This window comes from Denticeps clupeoides, chromosome 20 (genome assembly GCF_900700375.1).
Source record: "Denticeps clupeoides chromosome 20, fDenClu1.1, whole genome shotgun sequence".
NCBI classification, from domain to species: Eukaryota; Metazoa; Chordata; class Actinopteri; order Clupeiformes; family Denticipitidae; genus Denticeps; species Denticeps clupeoides.
This window is the reverse complement of record NC_041726.1, coordinates 8,051,448-8,068,190: the sequence shown is the minus strand read 5'-3', so window position 1 is coordinate 8,068,190 and position 16,743 is coordinate 8,051,448. Positions and strand designations below refer to the sequence as shown.

Sequence of the window (16,743 nt, the reverse complement as noted above, 5' to 3'; positions counted from 1 at the left end):
AGATGCAGGCAGCTTAGATTCAGCTCTGCAGGGAGGGAATGGAATTGATTTGGCCTGCTGTGGCTACACATGTGTACACACACACACACACACACATATACACACAGAGCTCTGGGGACCTGGAAAATGGGAGCCGAAAGCCGTGCCTATTCCCACCCTGCTTTATCTGTACTCTCCTGCTGCTGGGCTCCGGAGGGCCCGACCACAGCGCCCTGCCCGGCCCTCTGCCACACGGCCCAGACTATTCCGGTCCCCGCTAGCGTGGAGCTGCTGTGGTCTGTAATCGACATTCTTACATGATGATATGCATTAGCAGGAATACGTGTGAGTTTAAAGCACACCTCTACCCTGACGCTTTTTCTCATACGACCACTACGTAATGACCTATATAATAGTATACAGGATCCTCTAAATGTACTTTTAGATACATTTAAGAATATCACAGAGTTTACAAATGTATCAGGAATATTTCTTTCAGAATTTAGAACAGGTTGTAAAGGATGTTATGTTGTTTAACTATTGTAGAGTAAGTTGGACAGCAGGGTAAAGATGATAATATTCTATATTAGTGAGATTCATACACTTAGAGCCATGTATTGTTCTGTACGTTTTATATATTACGTTTTTTATTGTGATGTACGCATACTTTTGTGGAATTTGGGTACAAACTGGGGAATTATTCCTGCCAGTTTAGCATGAAATCACATTTTGCCTTCACCATCCTGATCATTTTCAAATGGGTGACGATATTAATGTAGATAATTGCAGTATTGTTTGTGAACAAATAATTGTGAAAATTAGTGGAATTGGCAGTAGTTTGACCAGAGGTCTTTCTCATTGGCCAGACATCCCAGCCCCTGCTTATCTGACTGCCCTTATTTATCTGCAGGTAAACAGACACACACACAGCTGACCCCCCACCTCGCCCTGCTGTGGGAACGGCGTGTTTTTCATCCCCGGATTCCAGCCTGAGCTCCGTGTCCCCGCTCCCGCCCGTCCCTCTCTGGTTCAAAGACCTCCGGGACCCTGTCGTGATCTTCTGTTGACTTTGGAGATAGAGTTAGGAGTGGGGAGATACCACGAGGGGGTCTGGCTGTTCTCGGGTCACGCCAACGCCCCAGACTCTGGCTGCCGGGGTCATTTTGGTTAGGAAGCTCCTGGACGAAGCTGATTGTGTGTCACATGCCGGGCTGTGTTGGTAATCAGGGGGCTTATTAGAGCGCGCCAACACCCCACCCTGAGCAGATGTGAGAGCATATCTCCGGGCGCAGGAGGCGCCGAAAACGCGGGAGGGACGGATGGATGACGAGGGGGGCGGCACAGATGGCCTCACCTCTCTCCTGCTGTCCCTCCCTCTGTACCCGCCCCCCCTCCCGGGTTTTGTCAGGCAGGTAGCGGGTCGCGGCGGCGGCGGGAGCGATGGCCACCCGGCGCCGGGAGGGAGAGCAGCTGGGTCGAGGCTCGGGCCGGGCAGGAGCCCGCGGCGGCTGCGTTCGGCAGCTGCTGGGATCTGGAGGAGGTCTCTCCAGAACTGCTCCAGTTTCGCTCCAGCTGCATGGGTGGGTCATCAATCACATCGCACTCGCTGCGAGGATGTGGAAGGAGACGCGCCGTCTTGAGTTATCTCCCTCGCCGGCTCTGGCGTGACGTCTGCTCCGTAAAAGACGTTACCTGTGGGCCACAAGGAGCCCCTAAATCCGATTTTTTTTAATACTTTGGCTCAGAATGACCCCGTTCTGTGTGTCTCCGTCTGTCGACTCACGTCCTGTCAGACGCAGGGCGAAGTGGTGGGAACGTTTGGAGGAAGCAGGTCGTCATTTCTGTCATTTTCCCCTCCTCGCAGATCGTACTGAGAAGCGCTCCACCATGCCCGACTCACCGGCGGACGTGAAGACGCAGTCCAGGTTAACGCCCCCCACCATGCCGCCCCCTCCAACCACGCAAGGAGCCCCCCGGACCAGCTCCTTCACCCCCACCACACGTGAGTACAGGACACATCATTCACTGTGCAGGCCTGAAAAGGTGCAGGCACATTTGGGACAGTATGTGCGCGCTGCATTTACATTTACATTTACAGCATTTATCAGACGCCCTTATCCAGAGTGACTTACAGTCAGTAGTTACAGGGACAGTCCCCCCTGGAGCAACTTAAGGTTAAGTGTCTTGCTCAGGGACACAATGGTAGTAAGTGGGATTTGAACCCGGGTCTTCTGGTTCACAGGCGAGTGTCTTACCCACTAGGCTACTACCACTGCTGTGATGAAGTCATCGGGGTGGGCTTCTCTGCATCGAACAAATAATGCGCGATTGTCCGGAGCAGCGGGACCTTTGGGAAAACCGGAAAACCGACTCGTCCTCGAGCAGGGGCACTACGGGACGCGGGACTGAAATCACGCAGCGGGAGGGGGAGGGGGGACAGAAGGAGAGAAGGAAAACACGCAGATCGCTTGGACTCTGCAATTAGCACATATAAAAGTGGCTGTGATGCGGGGAGGACCCTTTAAAGGCAGCCTCTAATTATACATGCTGAAGGTTTAACAAAGCAAGAGCTTTGATTCTGCCCCCCCCCCCCCCCCCACACACACACACACACACACCCCAGGCTTCCAGCCCTGTGTAATTGTAACCAGATGCAAGTGAAGTATCTCGTTTCTTCAGTATTGGAAACAGGCCAGAGCTGGAGGTATGGTGTGTGTGTGTGTTATCGGCCTAATTTCATTAGGGAGTTGTGTTGTGTCCCTCCATGCGGGGGTTTGTTGTCGCATCTCCAGGGGTCGCCTCAGCGAACGACCTCGCCTTGTGTTTCTTTGTTTGTTTATTTGTTTGTTTTGTGTGAGGCGTGGTTGTTTTTCGTAGGGAGGGCGGAGTCAAATGATTTCCTAATTAGGGCCGAGCCAGCAATTAATGAGTGAGAGCATCAGCTTGCACGGTGTTGAGTGGGGTTTTTTTTGCCTTCTTCCCAGTAACCAACGGCACCAGCCACTCTCCCACAGCGCTGAACGGCGCCCCCTCGCCCCCCAACGGGCTCAGCAACGGCCCGTCGTCCTCCTCGTCCTCCTCGCTGGCCAATCAGCAGCTCCCGCCGGCGTGCGGCGCCCGGCAGCTCAGCAAGCTGAAGCGCTTCCTGACGACCCTGCAGCAGTTCGGGAACGACATCTCGCCCGAGATCGGCGAGCGGGTGCGCACCCTGGTGCTCGGGCTGGTGGTAAGGGAAATAAAACAACAAATGGACCTACCGTGAGACTTTTAAAGGGTTCGGCAGGGAAAAAGGGGGTGCAACTTTGATTGGAGTGGTTGCCATGGAAATAGCAAGACCACATAACAATGAGAAGCCAGCACAGGCGCATCCTGCCGATGGCGGGTTCCGATGAACCCGCCATCGTTCATCGGAATAATTTACGGTTCAAGATGGCGAGCTCGCCGCTAATGAAGGAGGGCCGCTTTAATTAGCCCTTTTTTTTTTTTTTTTTTTTGGGCCGGGGTTTGTTTATTTTCTTCGCAGTGTCGACACGCCGAGTCTTCCTCGCCATCCCCTTGGCTTCCGTACCTCTCTTTAAATCGCCCCCCCCACCACCACCACCACCACCACCACCACCACCCCCCACTCCTCTCTGCCTTATTGAAAAGAGTGACACACTTAATTAGCACTCGCGATGCAGTCGAAAGGCTCGGGAGGCTTTCTGGCTGTCAAAACAGGCCGCTGCAATCTGGGCGAACAGATGTAAGCCTAATGTAACAAAATTCAGGTCTGGGAAATAAGGAGAGGGCTGTGTGTTTCTCACCGCGACTCCCCCACTCGCTTTTTTTTTTTTTTTTTTTTTTTTTCTTTTTCCCGCCCTCATCTTGGAAAATAACATCTCGGAAATTGAAAATAGTGTCACCGCGCTGTCAGTCTGTTAAAACGCGATAGAGCAGAGGAGGAAAGATGGAAGTTATTCCCGTCTTCTCCCCCCCCCCCCCACTTCTCTCTCGCTCGCGAAACATAATGATACGAGGGCCAAGTCAGGCGCCGACCAGCTGGAAGGCGAGATACGTGCCAGCTCGGCGGAGAACAGATCCAGGCGCACATGCTATCGTTATTAAACAGATCAAATGCCCCCCCACCCGGCCCAACCCCAGCCGCACTCGTGTTAAACAGACGATCGGCTGGTAAACGCACGCTGCGCTACGCCCGCTATCTCGCAGCGGCCCCTCCGTGGCTCTCCTTGGCGTCACCTTGCTGCAGGTCAGGGGTGGCGGCTCTATTTGGAGCTCCGAGGCCTCTGTTCCAGCCAAACCATCTCGATTGGCTGTTCTTAGTGACCCAAAAAAGTGCTAATATTTCAAGAAGAAGTTTTGAACTGCAGTTTATTAACAGCTTCAAAAGAGAAATGCTTGAAAGAGGAAATCACAGTAGTACAAAGACCTATTACTCTACTACTTCCAAAAAGATTCATAAATGGTTATAAATAAATAAATAAAAATCTGCGTAAGCATCAGTAATGTCAATTTACACATTATTAATATCTTCCAAGATTTACATTTACATTTACAGCATTTATCAGACGCCCTTATCCAGAGCGACTTACAATCAGTAGTTACAGGGACAGTCCCCCCCTGGAGACACTCAGGGTTAAGTGTCTTGCTCAGGGACACAATGGTAGTAAGTTAGATTTGAACCTGGGTCTTCTGGTTCATAAGCAAGTGTGTTACCCACTAGGCTACTGCCAACCAGCATATGCTTTTCAAGATATGTAATGCATATGGAACTACGGTGCCATCGTAAAAAACTGGAATTTTGAATCTGCAGACTTCCAGTCCGGTTACCGAGCAGCGTCTTTTATCAGTTTTTTTTTTTCTTTTACCCATCGGCCTCCATGTGACACTCATTAAGGTTCTAAAACCACTCTGACTTTGGCAGGATGTAGCTCTCTTTCCAACATGCAGCCTGATGTGTTCCACATGCATTTGAACGTGCCTTTCCCGCTCTACCTTCTCCCCAGAACTCCACTCTGACCATAGAGGAATTCCACTCCAAACTACAGGAGGCCACCAACTTCCCACTCCGACCTTTTGTCATCCCCTTTCTGAAGGTAAGGCGCGGGCGTGGCCCGAAAGTGTGTATCCACTTCCGTGGCCAAGGTGCAGTTGTGCAGATTTCTGTCAGCCTCTTGGGTCTGGATTCCACGTTATTTCCTCGGTTCCTGCTTCCGCGTCCCCTCATATTGCTGGAAAGTGGGCCGCCGGTCCCGCCCAGCCTCGGCCCAGTCGGGCTTTTTGTCGGCAGAGGCTGATGGACTCCACCGATTTAGCCATTGATTTTCTGGCAAGCTCGAATTCGGAGCTCAGGACGCATTTTAAACCATTAGCGCTGAAACGCGAGCAGCTGTGGCCCCGTGGAAGAACACCAGCTCCATTCGTCATCACGCCGCCTTTCTCTCGAGTCGTCCTTGTCCAACTTATGAAAGAAAAGGGCGTAAACGACGACCGTAACAGCAAACCTCGCGTATCGTTGTTCTTGCAGACCAGCTTTAAACCATTACGCATTATTTCTGGTGTTATCCGGCCCACTGTACCGCAGCACGGTGGAACGAGGTCCTTTTGCGCGTCCCTTTTTTCGCCAAGTGGCACTCGCCGGGCATTTCATCTTGTCCACTGGAAGTCCTTGGCGGCTGTGCGCTGCAGAAATTGGTCCCGTTAGGGATTGCACTCGGCGCTGACGGATGCAGAGAGGCGTACGGGGGACCCTTCCCCGGCTCCCGCTTGTGTCCTCGCCATATGGTTACTGTATCATCCAGGCGGGTGGGGGTTGGAGATAGAGGGAGAATCAAAGATGCAACTTGTGTGTGTGTGTGTGTGTGTGTGTAATCCCCTTCTTCTCTCCATTTTCCTCTTCTTCATTCACCCTCAATATCTCTCTCTCTCTCTCTTTCTATCATCTAATTTTAGTGCTTTTCCTCAAAGGAGTCTTTAATGACAAATGCCATATGGCTGCGGGAACGGGGGCTTTTATAAGTGCGGCGAAACGCAGCTGCAACGGCGCGCATTAGCGTTGTTCTTTCATTAGGCTAATATCACCTCGCGACCCCCACGCCTCCCCCCTCGGCGTGCGTTCGTGGAGACGCTCTCCCCGCAAGTGCATTACACCCGCAGCCAATGATGTAATCTTCTCATTGGTTTCCCTCCTTCCTGTTCGGAAAAAATACGCTGGACGTACGGACACGTGGATATGAAGCTGTGTACACTGTACTGCGGACAATACCAGCATCCGCCATCGATGAATTTACAATCTCTAGTGTGTGTGTGTCTATAGATACATAAATAATTATACTAATTCACTGATTAATAAAAAAAATCCCTCCCAACTCCAACACTCCATTAGCCCATAAATAAAGGATGTCAGGTGAGCCCTTTATATATCTCTATATATTTTATTCAGTGCAACTTCTTAGGACATTAAACCAAATACTTTTATTTGTAAATCCGGCCACGCTACTCATTCTCTGCAAAAAAAAAAAAAAAAATCTTCTGACATCTTCAGCATGGATATGCTTTAGCCTATTTGGTGTAAGAAATATAGCTTTGGTGTTGTGTTTGGAACGGTTATGGGAAATATGGTTGTGTGTGTTAATGACTCACGCACGGCCAGGAGGAAGCGGTCGGGATAATAGGACTGCTGAATGTCACCGAGTAAGTGATTCGTGGAGAAATTAGCATTGCGTGTTGAGAAACGTTGGTGGTGATAAATTGTCGGGGTCGGCGGGACGAGAGCTTCGGTCCAATCGGCTTTTTGGGCTCATTATGCTTAAATGCGTAATGCAGTGCCGGAGCTGCCACACAGAGTGAACTGTGGGTAATTATAATGACCTCCAGTTAATGAAAGCTGGGGTCGCTGACTCTTTGTCTTTCTGTCTCTGCAATTAACATCATAAACTATTAGCGGGCCATTAACCAGAAAGCAAGACAGTCAGTGACCAATGCAGGGCTTCGCAGCCAATTATCATTACTAACGTCTGTCATATTTACGGCTAAACCCAGAGGCATCAGTACTGAACTTGATACTCTTCAACCAACCTCATTTCGTATTTGGATGCATATGTTTTTTTCACTTTTATATTTCTATACTTTTTTTATAAAAATAAATCATTTATAATATAAATATAATTTGGTTTAAGTCAGATAATTTAAAAAATTAGACGCCTAATGTGTGGGTTTTCCTAGACATTAGCCTAGAGTAATAGGTTACTATTACTAGAGTAATAGTAAGATGAATGTAAAATCCATTCATCCTCATTCACATTCAGACAGCTCCATCTAGTGGTGCTTCCGCGTATGACACTTTTTTAAAAATCTACATTTACCGCATGCTTGTACTTTTGTTTACTTTCTTTGGAGGTTATCAGACAGCGCCTGAGTGTTGCCTCGGGACGGGACACTCGAATCGTGCCATTTACTGTGCAGTAATGGCTCCGGCTGCTTGTGTCGGAGGGGGGATTACTGAAACCTTTCATCTGCCGCAAAATGCGCTTCCTCGGCTTCGCTCGGTCTTTGAAGTGACGGCCGACTCCGTGTGTCTTAGGAGAGAGCAAAGGCCTCGCTAGTTAGCAGCAAGAGAGAAGGTAGAGAGGCAATAAGGAACAGAGAAAAGGAGGGGCGATGCTTTGAAGCCAGGCGGTCAGTAATTTTATTTCTGATTTTCTTTTTCTTTTTTCTTTTTTGATGTTTTGTTTTTCGGCAGTCAGGAAAGCTCGGACGCGCTAATGCATCTTCGGGTCACAGAGAGCCGCGAAGCTCTGCCTGTAGCTGATCCTGAATGAGGCTAATGGACGAACAAAAGCCTGCGTGTCGAGTTAAAAACATCCCTCCTCGAGCGAATCTTCCTCGGAGCGATTTTTTAACCGCACGCCGTCTCCCCCTGCAGGCCAACCTGCCGCTACTGCAGCGCGAGCTGCTACTCTGCGCCCGGCTGGCCAAGCAGAACCCAGCGCAGTACCTGGCCCAGCATGAGCAGCTGCTGTTGGACACCAGCACGACCTCGCCCGTCGACTCGTCCGAACTGCTGCTGGACGTCAACGAGAACGGCAAGAGGAGGACGCCAGACAGGTGAGACACACGCAAACATGAAATGAGACACATGCAGACATGCACAAAAATTATATTTCCATTTACATTTACAGCATTTATCAGACGCCCTTATCCAGGGCGACTTATAATCAGTAGTTACAGGGACAGTCCCCCCCAGGCGCAACTAAGGGTTAAGTGTCTTGCTCAGGGACACAATGGTAGTAAGTGGGGTTTGAACCTGGGTCTTCTGGTTCATAGGCGAATGTGTTAACCACTAGGCTACTACCACCCCATGTGTGCACATTATATATGTATAAAAACATGCATTCACACACAATCCTGTACATGCAAGTGCAGGCATGCATACATGTGCGCATACGCACAGAAAAGCATGTCAATGCAGATGTGCACACATTCATCTACACACTTCTGCACGGTTTTGCCTTCATATGCGCACGCCAAGACTCCACTCCATTTTTGTCATTGTGCTGTTCTATATTGCATGTCCAAGCTTCCAGTGGACACTGGCTATCCCGTCTGAGCGCGTAGGTCTCAGGTGTGTGTGTGTGTGTGTGTGATGGAGTGTGGACTACTGTGTTTAATGGAGGAGAACCTGGTCCCCGCAGGGGGTGGATAGAGGCCGTACACACATTGAGAGCCGGTCGTGCGGTGAGACGTTGGGACCCATGATGAAGTAGAACGCGGTCCCCTGAAACCTCTTGGCACATCATAAGGTCCTCTGCAGTCTGTATTGAATTAAATCCCACCAGGTTCTGTTTTTCCTGCAGTGGGCGCAAGAAATTTTACTTCTTTTATTAACAAAAAAAAAAGAGAACTCCAGTATTAATAAACATCTCCTCCAGCTCCCTGTGGCAATGGGAAAGTCTCTGTCTCTCTCTCTCTCTTTTTGTAATACCTGCATTTTTGCATTGCCGGCAGTGCCTGGGGAAAAGGGTGTTAACACTTACAGATGAGCTCCAATTCCAGATCAGCTGGCTAAGCCTTTCCGCTTCTGCTTAGCTCTGCGGACCTTTGTTATCGCGGGACGGAGAGAAGGGGGCGGGGGAAAGAGGAACAAACCAGAGAATCAGATCTGCAGCGGCCGTTCCTTCCTCCCTCCCTTCCTGTGAGAGGGATCCGCTCCGGGATCACAGTTGTGCATTTTAGTGCAGTTGGAATGGCTCGTGAGCCGCACCCTCACTGGGCGTGTCAGTAGAAGCGCCCGCCCTTTTCAGGCTAGAGCCCAACCATGCATGCATAGTAAAATACTGTTTGGGATTGTTAATAATGTAAACAATATTTGGGCTTTCATATACACTTAGAAAGCTATAAGATCAGGGAAAATGGCTGATGCTGAGACTGAGCGTGGCCGGTGAAAGGGAACATTCTGAAGATCCTGACACACACACACACACACACACACACACACATTCATATATTTATGAACTGAATGCAGTGAATGTTGCTCAAATGCCAAACTGACATAAAGGTTCTGGGATATTAGGCGTGAAATTTGACGAGCTCCTAAGAAAAAAAATGCAGAAACATAGGGGCAGTGATGGTCCTACCGGGTAAGAAAACAGACCCAAAACTGGAAGGTTGCCGGTTCGAATCCCCGAACCACCATGGTGCCACTGAGGTGCCACCTAGCAAAGTACCGTCCCAACACACTGCTCCCCGGGTGCCTGTCGTGGCTGCCCACTGCTCCCTCAGATGATGGCTTAAGTGCAGAGGACACATTTCACTGGGTGCTGCGCTGTGGTGTGTTACATGTGACCATTACAATTACAACAATGTTAAAATGAGCCTTGTTCTTGCAGTTATCCTTCTGTTTAATTTAGAATAAAAGCTTTCTGTGAGGGGAGGTATAAAACGCTTTAAAACATTTTAATTGGCTACCATGAGTACTGGAAGAGGGACATTCACCATCTTCAGCTCCATCTAATGGTGCATCCTGATGTGATGCTGTCTTCTCCAGTGTGTCCCTTAATTATTACGTCTGTAAATCCTATTTTTTGTATTTTTCTTCTTCTCAGAACCAAAGAGAACGGATTCGAGAGGGAGCCCTTGCACCCGGAACACCCCAGCAAGAGGCCCTGCACCATCAGTCCCGGCCAGCGCTTCAGCCCCTCCAACGGCCTCTCGTACCAACCCAACGGCCTGCCCCACCCCACCCCGCCTCCACCACAGCAATATCGGCTGGACGACATGGCCATCGCCCACCACTACAGGGACTCCTACCGACACCCCAACCACAGAGACCTCAGGGAGCGCGCCCGGCCAATGGGTAGGAATTAGTTAAACAGATCAGGGTTCTGATATTTTATTATTGGGGGGTTCACAGGATGAGAAATTTCATGACGGCACTGAGCTGCACTCTAAAAATACAGGCGATGGGAGCACAGTGATGTATGTTTATGAGGATGAGGGTGGTGACGGGGTGAGGAATGCACAGCGGGAACAGGAGGAGGGAGAGTGTGGGGCTGAGATATTAGATCGGTGGATTGATGGTGGAGGAAGAAACGGGCAAGCGGGGTAAATGGGTAAGTAATAGTGATGGGGTTGGTTAAGCTGGATTTAGAAGTTGTGAATGATTTCGGGTATGGGGGGGTGGGCTGACGGATATGTGGTGTCAGGGTCCGGGGGAATGATGATGACGCTGCAATGATGGACCTCGCCGCCCAAGGCAATTGCTGAAAAAAGGAGGGAGATCAAACTAAAGACTTCTTGATGTCTTATTAATTCACCTCTTTCTCCCTCGCTCTCTTTTGGCCAGGAATGCATGGGGCTCGTCAGGAAGAGGTCATCGATCATCGGCTCACAGATCGGGAATGGGCAGAGGAATGGAAGCACCTTGACCATGTAAGAAAAGTAATAACATTTTTATTACTAAATCTGGTTTTGTGTGTGAGTGTGTGTGCATGTGATAGATAGATAGATAGATAGATAGATAGATAGATAGATAGATAGATAGATAGATAGATAGATAGATAGATAGATAGATAGATAGATAGATAGATAGATAGATAGATAGATAGATAGATAGATAGATAGATCATTTGAGCCTGTACTCAGCATGTTTGCCATCCACAGTTGCTGAACTGCATCATGGACATGGTGGAGAAGACGCGGCGGTCACTGACCGTCCTGCGCCGCTGCCAGGAGGCTGACCGTGAGGAGCTCAACTACTGGATCCGCCGCTACAGTGATGCCGAGGACCTGAAGAAGGGCGGCGGCGGCGGTGGCGGTGGCGGCGGCGGTGCCGGTGGTGGTGCCGGCGGCGGTGGCAGCAGCAGCCAGTCCAGACAGCAGAGTCCAGCCAGCCAGGAGGGCTCCACCCCAGGTTAGACACAACAACTCACTAGCCCAGAATATCAATAACAAAAATCACCGTAATTTCATCCAGATTCAGGAACCAGTAGTACCAGGTTCTCATACATCACCTACTCAATAATGTTCATGCAATATACAGTTTTCACTGCTGGTTGATGATCAGTAATTTTAATGGCAACAATCGAAGGGTTCTAAAGCAGTATAGTACAGTAGCCCGTTATTAGAACATGCAGAGGACCAGCTTATTAGTTGGTGATGATCTGATTCAACTGATCTTCTGATCTTTGGGTTCTCCCTTCCCTCAGAAATCCAGCGAGAGTTCCTCCACCGGCCGGTGTCTGGCTACGTGGCCGAGGAGATCTGGAAGAAAGCTGGTGAGTGCAGTTTACAAAAATTTACTTCACTGCATGTCTATAACATCATGATATAAATATAACATCTTATAAATAAGAAACATTTTGAGCAAAACTGAGATATACATATCAGGGATAGAATATGACAAAATGCTTTAAATATTCTTGTTTTTAGGGGCACTAAACAAAAAAAAAGTACAAAAATGTTTTTGCATTATCAATATAGTTCACTGTGTGTACTATCATCAGAGTGTTTAACAGAGTGAAAAAGCACAAAATACGAAAATACCACTTTTTATTTTACTAGAGTGTGGGAATATCAGCCCTTCTGTCACTGCATATTTGTGCCCCCCCCCCTTCTCAGTTGCTCCGCCCCCTCATCATTAAAATACTGGGTATTGTTCATTTCTCTGCTTCCATTGCCACGCTCCATATTATTTTAGGCCAAGAATCATCTTGACACGGGTTATAAACACAGACCACATCCATCCATCCGTAGACCCCATTTTTAGAGAATACCCTCCAGAGACTTATTTTGGAGACTTTCCTTAATTAAAAAAAAAACCTTTCTTCTCCCTCTCATTATTTTCTTTTTGCAAACACCGCCTTTTCAGTCTGTGAAAAATATTCAAGCCTCTTGCACAGCGTACAGCCGTCTCTCACATGCTGATCTGCGATCCACATGCCTCTGGGATTACAACAGAAATACATCATTTAAATATAAATTGCCTGATTTGCATGCACAATTAGTCGTGCTCCAGCCTCGATCGGAGCAAACGCGAAGACTCTCGCCTCGCCTGGTTGCCCGGACGAGCACCGGAGTCGAAAACGTTCCGAATTCATGCGTCTTAATCATACGAGGCGCATCTACCGACGAGCATGATGACTCATTAGTGTTATTAATATCTCATTATTATAATGAGTTTTCTAAGGGACCCTCCGATTCCTGCTTCCTACTTTGAAAATGAGTCTTTTGATATTTACCTTCAAATGCTGGAAATGATGCCAATTTCGGTTTCAGACGGAGGTGCAGCTTCTAATTAGATCTAAAAGTGTGCATCTGTTGGTGCATATCAAAAAAAGTTTTGCTTAATTACTGGCAGAATTACAAAAGCCAATGATTAGCGTTAATTAGATTTACTTTGCTTTGGAATTCTAATGAATTAAGAACATTTTCATTCCCCGCTGTTCCCCTGTAAAAAATGTGATGTGATGTTTGGTTCAATAAAAAAAAAAAAAAATTGATATTTAATTATTACATTATATTAGGTTAGCAGTCACTGTTGATGATGGTGTTTCTGTTGGCTGGCCGGGTAAAGCAGGACTTGATCTGATTCTTCAGGACGCTCTGCGTGTCTTTCAGAAGAGGCCGTGAACGAGGTGAAGCGCCAGGCCATGACGGAGCTGCAGAAGGCGGTGTCGGAGGCCGAGCGCAAGGCGCACGACATGATCAGCAGCGAGCGAGCCAAGATGGAGCGCACGGTCGCCGAGGCCAAGCGGCAGGCGGCCGAAGACGCACTGTCCGTCATCAACCAGCAGGAGGATTCCAGCGAGGTATAAGCCCCACACCATGATGTGTCAAAAAATTATATATCACATTATTTATCTGCCATTAGTCAAAATTGTTATATTTACTAATAACTTCATATATTTGTACCAGTCAATTTACTCCTACAATATAATAGCTTTAACTGTACACCATGTTGGGCTGAATACAAGTCAGAGATTGTCAATGTTACTGTTATTTGTTCTACATATGCACATAGTTTATTTCTATACATATATGTTTACTGTCTGTTGTCACGCCACTGCTACGTGAGAACAAGAATTTCACTCACATGCACTGTACCCGTGTATTGTGTCATGGGATGGGATTTTTTTATATCCTATTTGATGGCATCTAGACTCTGAATTTAAGATGACTTTTCCTAATGTTTTTTGGAGAAAAAATACATCTTACATGGATAAAGGTTAATAATTGTGTAATTGACAGTGGCTGCAAATGACTTGCTGTACTTGTCAAGGGAGTCATCTGTAAAAAAAACTGATTGTTTTTATGCATTATTAAAGGTATATGCATGGCGATACAGAAAGGAGACTCCGTCGCTAACCGCCCTGATCGGGCCCTTCCTCCACCTCATGGTGGTACCAATTTAGGAGCGGGAAATTGGCGTAGGGTGTGCACAGTCACTGATCGCTGTGGGGGTCCCCGCCGTCTAATCAAGTCGTTGGGAAAACACAGCAGACATCTGCCTTTGATTGCTCCAGTCGTGCTTATGCCCACGTCTCCCTGGTGGGTTGCGTCGGTAGCTGTTTAGAACTCTGTTTTCCGTCTCTGGGCCTGTTTGGAAGCCGCGATGTACACAGACGGGCCCTGCGAGAAACCTGAGCCGCGGCCATTTTCTAGTTAATGCTCGTCTGCAGACATCTGGTTGTAGGAAAGAGCTAAAGAGGTGGTATTATGGGATATTGACTGATTCGCAGTGTGTCTATTTAAATCTGGCCTTGTTTCCGTGCAGAGCTGCTGGAACTGCGGCCGGAAGGCGAGCGAAACGTGCAGCGGCTGCAACACGGCGCGCTACTGCGGCTCCTTCTGTCAGCACAAAGACTGGGAAAAACATCACCACGTCTGCGGCCAGACCCTGCAGGCCCAGCAGCAGAGCGAGACCCCCGCCACCGTCAGCTCCTCCGCCACCCCCAGCAGCGGCGCCGGCAGCCCTGCCGACACGCCCGCGGCGGCCACGCCCCGCTCGGCCACCCCGGGCACGCCCTCCACCATAGAAACCACGCCGCGCTAGACTGACTCCTCCCTCCTTCAGCAGCCGCCGAGATAACCAAACCTTCATCGCCCTTCCTCCCCGCCCCCAAAACGTGACTCGCCTCGCCCACTCAAAGATGGCTACCGCACTAACCCAGAGATGGGACTCACGTCAGTGTGGCGACTACGCGCAGGAAGTCCATATCGGGTCATATTGACTTGCCATGATAAAGAACGCAAAGATATTCTTTGTTTTTAACGTTCAGTGTCACTGTTGTTATTATAGCTATTATCGCTCGTTGTTCACGTTGTCATCGTTGTCGTTGCTACGTTATGTTTTTGTAAATAAGAAGAAAAAGTAGACAGCAGAGACCTCCGGATGATTGCATTGACCTCCCCCTATTTTTATTTTCGTTATTATTATTCTTCATTTTTTTTATAACTTCCAGTAGCTGGGATAAACTAGGTGACCTCATTGAAAGACACTTTACCAAACAACAACAAAAACCAAGGAAATTGCTTCTTGTACACAAAGACAGAGGCGTGACAATGGCGGCCAATGAGGGGGATCACATGAACTTAATACGCTGTGCAGGTTGTCCCGGGGCTGGGCGGAAACGCGGGGGCGCGGCCCCGAACGTGGCGCGAAGATGTGCACCAGGTGGTGAAAGAGCCCAGATGTTCCTCTGGAGATGTTCTTTTCATAATATCCAGGTCAGTGGGCCGAAAGATACACAAATGCTGCGTCACGCAGGTGACGAAGGACGCACTCTGACCCCGAGCCCCCGAAAAGCACCCACTGGCCCCCTTAAAAAAAACTAAACAGGAAGTGAAGTCAGTAGCCCCAACCCCTTTTCCCAGTTAAAGACTGTCAGGCGCTTACACTATAAAACAGCGACTGGGATGGAATCCTTTCGAAAAATGATCTGGATTGAATCCAGACCCCGCCCACAGCCCCGCCCGACTCCAGCTGCCATCCATCTCTGGATTTTTCTTTCATTCTTTCCTCCTACCCGCTTTTCTTCGTCCTTTCGTAGCTCTCATAGTGTTAAACACTCGTGTCCTGTATGGTCCTCAATGGTTATTTATTGTACATGTGTTGGACAGTTGTGACAATGCATACTAGTAAAAAAAAAAAAAAATCACGGCCACAGCTCTTTAAGCGCATTAAAAAAAAAAAAATCACAGTCTTTCTTACGCTGCTTTTCTATTTGTATGTGTTTTTGTGGTAGTTTTTCCCTAGTGGATGAATATCTTTTTCTTGTTTTGTTTTTTTTTTTCTCGGGTTGTCCTCAACAGAAGACAAGCTATCTCTCAGAGCTGCTACTTCGACACTAATTCAAATATTTCTGAGAACTAGCATGTTAACATGGAATGCTAACATAAATGTTTTGTACAAGAGACGTACATAAATGTATTTGCACTGTCACAGATCTTGGCATGCTTCTTTTTTGTCTTTTTTTTTTATCTATCTCTCTTTCTCTCTATCCTGCCCCCCAAAAGAGCCATTCTTCACCTATTTCTGCTGTAGAGCTTATCTGCATATCTGTGATAATCCTTTTTTTTCTGTAAAATGAAGAAGGTAAATATGCCACAAACTGCTTCTATAACATTTTCCCACAACACGAGAGCAAGATGTCGCATTTGCTTTGGGTAGTTACAGACAGTGCATGCACATTGCTGAACATTGACGTATATGTTGTTTTATTTATAAAAAAAAACGGAAAAAAAAAAAACGAAAAAAAAAAACTAAACAAAATGAAGACAAAAAAGACAGACAAAAAACACCAAGAAACTAATTTTCCAAATGCAGAGGTTTTGATGGACAGCTTTAACACTGCAGAGTTCCAGGTTACACAGTATTACAAAAAAAACGTAAAACATGGACGACAGCCAAAGACAGACACGAAGGACCAAAATCTGACTTTATCCAAGATTTTAACAAAATAGAAAAGAAAAAAAAATAATCAAATGCACAGTGGTTTTAATTGTTGTCTTATTTATTTATTTTTGGATTTTTTTTTTCATTCTTTTTCAGGGGAAACCAGTCTTATGTCTTATGTTTTAAATAGTAAAGAAATACCTTTAACCCTCGAGTGTCCCGAACCACCCAGACCAGCCCTGCTCAGCTTCTTTTTATGGAGGGGAAGCCACTGGTTGAGAGCAGTATTCCATTAATTTAATGGTCATCTGGATAAGGGAGTGTGAACAAAAATTTTTTTTTTTTTTAAATAGCAATAATAAGCTACAGCAGCA

The 16,743-nt window shown here is 47.6% G+C and overlaps 1 protein-coding gene across 10 annotated transcripts in view; it reads left to right on the top strand.

Moving 5' to 3' along the window:
- runx1t1 (RUNX1 partner transcriptional co-repressor 1) overlaps positions 1 to 15,766 on the top strand; it is a 108,251-nt gene extending 92,485 nt beyond the window's left edge. For 6 of the 10 annotated variants that reach the window (XM_028963160.1, XM_028963168.1, XM_028963158.1 and 3 more), the window contains 10 exons: positions 1,844 to 1,981; positions 2,964 to 3,205; positions 4,983 to 5,072; positions 7,901 to 8,082; positions 10,080 to 10,330; positions 10,820 to 10,914; positions 11,137 to 11,386; positions 11,682 to 11,750; positions 13,072 to 13,283; positions 14,249 to 15,766. In XM_028963160.1, the coding sequence (XP_028818993.1) occupies positions 1,844 to 1,981; positions 2,964 to 3,205; positions 4,983 to 5,072; positions 7,901 to 8,082; positions 10,080 to 10,330; positions 10,820 to 10,914; positions 11,137 to 11,386; positions 11,682 to 11,750; positions 13,072 to 13,283; positions 14,249 to 14,527 (1,808 nt within the window). In that variant the 3' untranslated portion in view covers positions 14,528 to 15,766. Of the gene's footprint in view, positions 1 to 889; positions 1,560 to 1,843; positions 1,982 to 2,963; positions 3,206 to 4,982; positions 5,073 to 7,900; positions 8,083 to 10,079; positions 10,331 to 10,819; positions 10,915 to 11,136; positions 11,387 to 11,681; positions 11,751 to 13,071; positions 13,284 to 14,248 lie in introns of all 10 variants that reach the window. The other 4 variants (XM_028963163.1, XM_028963162.1, XM_028963159.1 and 1 more) reach the window with 4 other exon arrangements.
- The last annotated feature ends 977 nt before the right edge of the window (positions 15,767 to 16,743 follow it).